General features: G+C 33.3%; 2 protein-coding genes across 2 annotated transcripts in view; both read left to right on the plus strand.

Annotated features, from left to right (window-relative positions):
• The window catches only part of LOC115294087 (olfactory receptor 14A16-like), an 882-nt gene extending 607 nt beyond the window's left edge, over positions 1–275 (plus strand). Inside the window, exon 1 of the mRNA XM_029941788.1 lies at positions 1–275. This exon is cut by the window's left edge and continues 607 nt beyond it. Coding sequence (XP_029797648.1) covers positions 1–275 — 275 coding nt within the window.
• Positions 276–8,488: 8,213 nt separating this feature from the next.
• Positions 8,489–9,410, plus strand: part of LOC115294090 (olfactory receptor 14K1-like) — a 1,813-nt gene continuing 891 nt past the window's right edge. Inside the window, exon 1 of the mRNA XM_029941789.1 lies at positions 8,489–9,382. Within this exon, the coding sequence (XP_029797649.1) occupies positions 8,489–9,382 (894 nt within the window). The remainder of the gene's footprint in view (positions 9,383–9,410) is intronic.

A 9,410-nucleotide genomic window follows, 5' to 3' on the forward strand; every position in this document is an offset into this window, starting at 1 on the left:
CTTCTTCACAAGGCAGGTTTAAAACCTTCTCTACCTGCATGCCCCATCTAACCGTGGTAGCCTTGTTCCTCTCTTCCGGATGTATTGCATATCTAGGTTCAACTTCAGAATCCCCATCATCATTTAACCTTTTTATGTCTGTGTTGTATTCTCTGTTACCACCCAGCCTGAATCCTATCATTTACAGCCTGAGAAACAGAGCCATGAAAGTGGCTCTTGGAAAATTTTTGATGAAACAATTATACCAAATATGTAAATATTCAAAATATCAATGACTCTGATACCTACTAACTTGCATCAAATTTTTGGTTTATACATGTAATCTTATAATTACAAATAGAAATATTTCAAATACAATTACAAATAATTTCAAAATATTTGGTCATACATATTATTTTAATGTAATTAGATATGCATTGTATCATTGATGTTTCTACATTGGATGTTACATTCACATGACTAGATGGGTCTGCCTATTAGTAGAGTATCCTGACAATTTCCAGCTCAGGGGAAATGTGCCAATCATTTTTTTCACATCAATAGGCCCCCTTGTATAAAGTAATATTGTTTTTCATTTCAAATTCATCCAAATAAGTCCTTGTTTAATTCTCACTTGGGAAGATTTTATGAGAGTTTCAAACTTCATGCAATTTATTATAACTCCAGATTGCCATTGGTTTTCTAACTTACTTTCACAGTAGTTATTGAAAATCAATAATACAAAATTTGTTATTTGTTTCATTTCTTTGTGTTGGCAAAAAATTTTTACAAGGTGATTTTAATTGATTTATTAAATTAGTCTCACAATATTAGACTTGTCAATATTACAATTATAACAGACTTTGAAAGTTTGTAGGTATAGTATATTGTTAGCTGATGTCACTGAGAGTCACATCATGACATTTTTTAAAGTAATGATAGGTTTACAAAGGAGACCATTCTCATTATGCGATCCAAACAGAAAAAAGAATATGTTATTTTCAATATCTAGTAACAGGATAACTAAAAAGACACCACGTTTTGTTTTTAAACTTATTCTTTTTACATTTAGTATTTGTAATATTTGTTTCATGTAAATTTATGTAAAAATTAAAAATTTAGTACTAAGAAATTGAAAGTATTTTTTAATTTGTGTTCTAAATTTTAGTATGCCTTTTTCACTTCTTTTTTAGTTTAATTATGTCTTTTTATTCTCAGTTTCTTAACGCTAAGTTTCTTATTATCTTAAATATAGTTTAACTTAACTTCTGTATATGAATACATTGAATAGAAATCAATTTCCTTTTACATAATCTTAGCTTTTATTCTATTATTCTTCCCTTCATTTCCCCCTACTCTCTTCACACTCTTGACCTTCTATATATCTTCTTTCTATCCATCTCATTTCCCTCATATTTATTTTTCTTCTTCCTTAAAAATGATATTCCCCCAATTTAATATAAATCATAGCACAATATCTCTATTATTTGCCTGTTTACTTCTCTTTCAACTCACTGGTTTTTAAGCATAAGGTTCTTCTTTACTTTTCCTCTTTCTGATAAAAATGGAGGTGATGGGATGCTAGTTTGTTCTAGTCTTGGAGTAAAGAACTTGATGAAGAGGAGGATGACATGCCTGAGTAAAGGTCTAGCTCTTCATGAGATATTGCTCTTTATTTCTTTTATTTATTTGTTTGTTTGTTTGTTTATTTATTGATGTTTATTTATTTTTGAGACAGAGAGAGATAGAGTAAGAACAAGGGAGGGGCAGAAAAAGAGGAAGACACACAATGTGAAACAGGCTCCAGGTTTTGAGCTGTCAGCACAGAAACCGATGCGGGTCTTGAACCCATGATCTGCGAGATCATGACTTGAGCCAAAGTTGGACGCTCAACTGACTGAGCCATGCAGGTGCCCCTATTTCCTTTATTTCTGCATAAAAAATTTTTTTGTAATAAAATACTACTGATTTTATATGAAAAATTGGAATCAATAAATGATAAGAAAAGAATCCTAAGTCAGTTAGCCAACAACTAGCACTATAACCACCTAAACTTAACAATGATTCTATTCTGTATTACCTAAAGACATATTTGGATATTATTCTCGATACTCTCCAGTGGCGTTTGCAAGTTATTTTTTATATTTGTCTCTTATTGTAAGTCAACAAGTATTTGAGCCCTGAAATAAATTGCTAACTGCTAACATTTGTTATCATTGATGTATAAAGTATCATTGTTATTCATTAATAAAAAGTGGATAGAAAATAATGTGATAGGTATATAATACATATACAATACAATGCATATATTGAGAAACATGCATACTGTCCTCCATAATGGGTGTGGGAATTTACATGACTTCCAATACACACAAAGATTTCTTATTCTCTACACTTTCACCATCACTTGATTTCAACTTTCATTTTGATAAAAGACAATAATGTGTATCACGTGATTTACTGTAGTGGTTTTAATTTCAATATCTTTGATGATTAGTAATATTTAGCACCCTTTCGTATACTTGATGACTATTTATATGAATTCCTTAGAAGAATGATTTTTATGTCCTTTGTCAATTTTTAATGTGGCTTAAAATTTTTTGCTGTTGATGTTTATATATTTTATTCATAAATCTATATTTTGCATATTTTGTGTGCATTTTCATATATGTAAATGTAATCACATATACTTATATATTTAATATATATTACATATATAAAATATTTAAACATCTGTATGTATATATTATTTTAAAAATATTTTTACATATTAACACTTACCCAATACTTTCTCCCATTTCACAAACAGCCCTTTCATTTTATGGATTATTTCATGAGCAAAAGGTTTTTAATTTGATGTAGTACTATTTATTGATTTTTGTAATTGTTGTTTGTCCTTTTGGTGTCATAGGTGAAAAATCTTCTCCAAGATTGATATCAAAGAGGTCTTTTTTGCATGTTTCTTCTAATTATTAACTGTTTCAAGTCTTATGTTTCAGTTCATAGTCCATTTTGAGTTAACTTTTGTGTGAAGTGTAAGACAGCATCCAATTTCATTCTTTTTTAAAGTTTTATTGGAATCCCTCTTAGTTAACATACAGTGTAATATTAGTTTTGAGTGTACAATAAAGTGATTCAACACTTCCATACAATACCTTTTGTTCATCACAGGTAGTGCACTCCTTAATTCCCATCCCCTATTTAACCCATCTCTCCACCCGCCTCCCATCCTGTAACCATCAGTTTGTTCTCTATAAAGAGCCGGTTTCTTGGCTTGCTTCTCTTTCTCTCTCTTTTTTTCCATTTGCTCTTTTGTTTTGTTTCTTAAATTCCACATATCAGTGAAAATATATGGTATATATCTTTCTCTGACTTATTAGGCTTAGCATAACACTCTAGTTCTGTCCACATCATTGCAACTGGAAAGATTTCATTCTTTCTGGTGGCTGAGTAATAGTCTATTACACACACACATATACATACATATATACACACACACAGATATTCATATATACATATAAACATAAGGATGCATGTGCCCCTTCAAATATGTATTTTCGTATCCTATGGGTAGAAAGTAGTGTGAATGTTGGGTGGTAGGGTAGTTGTATTTTTAACTTTTTGAGAAATTTTCACACTGTTTACCAGTGGCTGCACCATTGTGCATTTCCATCAAAAGTGTAAGAGGGTTCCCCTTTCTCTGCATACTTGCTGATATCTGTTGCTTTCTGTGTTGTTAATGTTAGCCATTTTGACAGGTGTGAGGTGTTATCTCTTCATGATTTTGATTTGTATTTCCCTGATGATGAATGATATTGAGCATCTTTTTATATGTCTGTTAGGCAACCAGATGTCTCCTTTGGAAAAGTGCCTATTTATATCTTCTGCCCATTTCTTCACTGAATTACTTGGCTTTCAGGTGCTGATTTTGATAAGTTCTTTATTGTTTTTTTCACATCATTTATTTTTATTTTATCTTCTTGATAATAGTTTATTGTCAAATTGGTTTCCATATAACACCCAGTGCTTCTCCCCACAAGTACCCCCCTTCATGACCATCACCCCCTCCCCCTCCCCTTCCCCCTTCAGCCCTTGGTTCCTTCTCAGTATTCAAGAGTCTCTCATGATTTGTGTCCCTCTCTCTTCCTAACTCTCTTTCCCCCTTCCCCTCCCTATGGACCTCTGTTAGGGTTTCTCCTGTTAGACCTATGAGTGCAAACATATGAAATCTGTCCTTCTTTGCTCAATTTATTTCACTAAGCACGACATCCTTGAGGTCCATCCACTTTGCTACAAATGGCCAGATTTAATTCTTTCTCATTGCCATGTAGTACTGCATTGTGTATATATACCACATCTTCTTGATCCATTCATTGTAAGTTCTTTATATATTATAGACACTAACATTTTATCATATATGTCATTTGGAAAAATTTTCTCCCATTATGTAGCCTGCCTTTCAGTTTTGATGATTGTTTTCCTTTGTTGTGCAGAAATCTGCTTGTTTGTTTTGGGGGTTTGAGCCCCCATTCGTTCATTTTTAGTTTTGTTTACCTTGCCACCAGAGATGTGGCTAATAAGAAATTCCTACAGTTGAGGTTAAAGAGGTTGCTGCCTGTGTTATCCTCTTGGATTTTGGTGATAAATATTTTAAATAAGTGCAGCTTTTAAAAACTTGGAAAAAACAATATACAGTACTATATGTATAAATAATAAAGTATTTAAAACCAAATTTATTTGCATTCTCAAATATATATACCAGCTCAGTATTCAACTTGTTATATAATTTAGAACATATATTTCCATTTCCTTTTGATTAAAAATATAACATTAAATATAGTGCCCTGGCCCCTATCCACTGTTTCTCTTACTTGAAGAGGCCTGGTAGGGTATTTCTAATAATACACCTGGGGAAAGACAACAGCTCACCCAAGAGAGTGAGGGGTCAGACATTCATGCCAGAGTTACCTCCCATGATTATTCCTGGTTAATAAAGTTTCACACGGAAATATACTCATATTTTAAAAGGGAATCTTGCTTCTCTACAAGTCCATAGTTTTCCCAACGGGTCACATACAACAAATTGGAAAGTGTTTTATGTTCTTTGGAATTATAAGAGGAATGCTTCAGACATGATGAACTTCATTAATTTCCCTCTCATACCACGGATATCAGTAGAGCAGTCAAGAAAAAGAAGACATTGGTAATCAGAATGCTAGAATTTTGAGTCACAGAAGGTGAGCATAAACACTGGGGATTCACAAATTTGTGAACATAGGTAGGTAAAAAAACCTACATGGGCTATTTTGACCAGAAAGGTGTAAAAATGTCTTTTTCTTTGAAAATTTTCAGTTCAAACAAGTTGCTCATATATGTAAGTATTGTGATATATACCTATGTATATATACATTTCCTTTTAGGTATTCATTTTAATTGCTTCATGATTTTCCCCCCTTAAAACGACCAGAATTAGATAGGAGGCTAAGATAGCAAGGATCATGTTCTGTCTACTCAGCATATCTAGGAGGTGTTATGTCTGATTCAGGCTCTGTAAAAACGATGATTCCAATGGACATTATTAGGAATAAAAGGTATGTATTACCTTTTTTCCACATGGATGTGGAAATAATTTGAATTATATTCATAATAACACAAAGAAAACTTCATTAAACATCCTCCCTATGAAATCTTAGATTGAAAAAAAAATTACACTGACTGTTCAATGATATTGCATAGAGAATAAAAATATGGTGACTTAAAAGAAATGTACATAGCACAGAAAATAATCTCTTTCTGGTTTTGTGGGAATCAGTCATTCCAAAAATATATACCCAATGATTTTATTATTAAATATATTTTAAAAAACCCTACTGTATCTTCTGGCAGATTTGGGGAACATTTACTAAGTTTTTACTCGATAGTGCAATCTGGCTGGCAAAGAAAGTCACTCTAACATTGTGGTGAGATTTCTTTAGGTTTCTTTGCTTCCTAATTACCAAACACCAAGGCAGACACTAACTCCTTCCATCTCAACTTCTTATACTTTTTCAAGGAAATCACCAATAAAAGATATCAGGTTAAAGTAGTCCTCACATCAAATTCTACATTCATGATGAATGAAATCAATATTTTTATGATATGCCTCAACAAAACAAAAATAAATTAAAATATTGTAGTCCTTACATAAAAATAAATTAAAAATTACCTTGAGAGCCATCTTGGTTTGAAATACAAATTATTTCCTAAAATACATATTGATGCCATACTTGTAATATGAGTTATCTAAATGTGCTACTGTCTTATCTACAAAAGTTGTTTACTAGAGAAAGAGAGGGAGAGAATAAGAGAGATAACCAAGCCATAAAAAACTCTTAACTAAGAGCACAAACAAGGTGATGGATGGACGTGGGTGGGGAATGGGCTAAAGGGGTGATAGGTATTTAGGAGGGCACTTGTGATGAGTAGTGAATGCTGTATGTAAGGGATGAATCACTAAATTCTACACCTGAAACCAAAAAATAACAAAAATACAGTAGTCCTTACATTAGGAGTTGAATTACACATTGTATCGATAGCCTTCTTGGTTTGAATGACAAATTAATTTTCTGAAATTCATACTGATGCCACCGTTGTAATATGAGATTTTAAGGTGCTACTATATTATTTAGAAGAGCTGTTTACTCCTCTCTTTCAAGAATCTGAGAAGACTTGACATATCAGATAGGATTCAGTTGAGACCCTCTTTCTTCTTTTAAAACTTAGTAACAAATATATATACCACATCTTCTTCATCTATTTGTCAGTTGGACATTAGGGCTCTTTCTGTAGTCTGACTACTGTTTATAGTGTTGCTACAAACATTGGGGTGCATGTACCCCTTTGAATCAGCATTTTTTATCCTTTGGATAAATGTCTATAAGTCAGAGAAGGACAAATATATATTTCACTCATATGTGGAATTTAAAAAACATCAAAGGATAAATATAAAAGAAGGGAAGGAAAACATGGATAAAAACAGAGGAAGGCAAACCGTAAGGGATACTTAAGTACAGACAACAAACTGGGGGTTGCTGGAGGGGGTTGGGTAACAAGCTAAATGGGTGGCTGGCACTGAGGAAGACACTTGTTAGGATGAACACTGGGATTCATATGTAAGAGATAAATCATGGCTTCTACTCCTGAGGAAGTAGTAGCACTGTATGCTAACTTGAACTTAAATAAATTAATTTAAAGTTTAGTAACAATAGATATTTAGTAGAAAATGACAAGTTGTCTCCAGCTAAATTTCTTGTCTGGTAATAAAAAGTTCCATGTCTTTTCATTAAATTATTCTGTATTGCTTTTATAAAATCTTTCTTGCATTTGTTTTTCCCAGATACTAAATAACCTATCATTGAAGGAATTACTTCTTCCAGTATTTCTATATATCTCTGCTCTGCTTCTATTTATCATATTCACATTTATCTAAACCACTTTTCTATACAGCGTGCTTCCATTTTGATCCTAAAAGCATTGGATAAACAGCCTCAGAATGAGTGTGTTCAAGATTGTGTAAGTGTTCATGAACATGTTGGTGAAATGATGTATGAGCAAAAAGTGAGCTAGAAGAGAGAACTTTTCCCATATTCCATATCCTATTCCCACTTTTCATCTATGACTACTATTGCTTATTTCATGGTAATGAGATAACTCCATATTTATTAATTTCCTGTTCACATTTTGTATTTCCTTTGCACCAGATATTTCACTGTCTTCTATTTATTTATTTTATAAAAATACTTATTTATTTTGATGGAGAGATTGCACACATGTACAAGTGGGGGAGAGGCAGAGAGAGAGGAGAGAAAGAATCCTAAGCAGTCTCATGCTTTCAATGCAGAGACAGATGTGGGGTTCAATCTCACCAATAAGGAGATCATGATTTGAGCCAAAATCAAGAGTCAGACTTTTAATTGACTGAGCCATTCAAGTACCCCGGATATTTGTCATTCAGTGCAATGCAGTTTATCATAAAGTTAAATACAATTTTTTAATGTTTTTGGGGGTAAAGCTAATGTTTCAAAGCAAGCTCTTTTAGAAAACTATATATTGATTACTTGTTCTTATTATAAATGCTTTAAAATTATTCTGTTATAGTAAAGTCTTTGTTTAGAGTAATGAAATAATAATTCAGGATATATTCTATAAAGATCCATGTTTCATCAGACAATATATGAAGTCCCATAAATGAAAGTGATTTTCTTATTCTTTCTTTCTATTCTCCCTAACTGCTCACTTAATCTGTTACAAATTCAGACACATACTAAAAACGGCATATTAAAGAAGTCATAAACTTTAACATGCATGTAGGGGGGGTAAATATGTGCATCTCTTATAAACACAAAACAGATGAAATTTTGCAGAAATAAGAAACAGTATTGGAAAGGAGAAGGACTTAACATAAACCTTATGTCTTTACTCTCCTTTGTTTCCTGTAGAGTGAGGATGTGCGTTTCCCTGAGTGGAAAGCATGACCAACCACTCAGCAGTAATGGAATTCTTCCTCATGGACGTCTCTGCCACCAGGGAGCTCCAGATGATGCAAGGATTTCTGTTTTTGTTTATTTACCTGGCAACTCTAATGGGAAATCTTCTCATTTTCATCCTTATCACTGTGGATCAGTGTCTTCACACTCCCATGTACTTCTTCCTGAAGCACTTATCACTTTTTGATGTCTGCCTCATTTCAATTACAGTTCCAAAATTTATTATGAACACTTTATCTCACAAAAAAACAATTTCTTTCTTGGGATGCATATTACAGGTGTTGCTGGTGATTCACTTTGCTGGGTGTGAGCTTTTTATTCTAACAACCATGTCCTATGACCGTTATGTGGCCATCTGTCATCCCCTGCACTACAATGTCATCATGAACAGGAGAGTCTGTGTGGGGATGACAGTTACCTCCTGGATTCTTGGGAGTATCTTTGGGGTCTTATATTCAGCTGGCACTTCCTCTTTATCTTTCTGTGGCTCTAGGAAACTTCCTCAGTTTTTCTGTGATGTCCCCTCCCTACTGAAGATCTCTTGCTCAAAGACTCATGTCACTATGGACATCAGTGTGGCAATTGGGGTAGTGTATGCACTTTCCTGTTTGGTGTCCATTGGGTTTTCATATATTTACATTTTCAATACAGTGCTGAGAATACCATCATTACAAGGGTGGTTGAAAGTCTTTTCCACTTGTACCCCCCATCTCATAGTTGTAACGACATTTATTGTGACAGGTACCATGGCCTATCTGAAGCCAGTCCCTGATTCCCCACATCTCGTGGATTTTTTGGTGTCTGTATTCTATTCTGTATTGCCTCCATCTTTGAACCCCATCATATACAGCCTAAGGAATAAGGAAATTAAGGAAGCTGTGAGAAAGCTTCTATGGAAACTAAGTC

Source organism: Suricata suricatta, chromosome 6, assembly GCF_006229205.1.
Source record: "Suricata suricatta isolate VVHF042 chromosome 6, meerkat_22Aug2017_6uvM2_HiC, whole genome shotgun sequence".
Taxonomy (NCBI): domain Eukaryota; kingdom Metazoa; phylum Chordata; class Mammalia; order Carnivora; family Herpestidae; genus Suricata; species Suricata suricatta.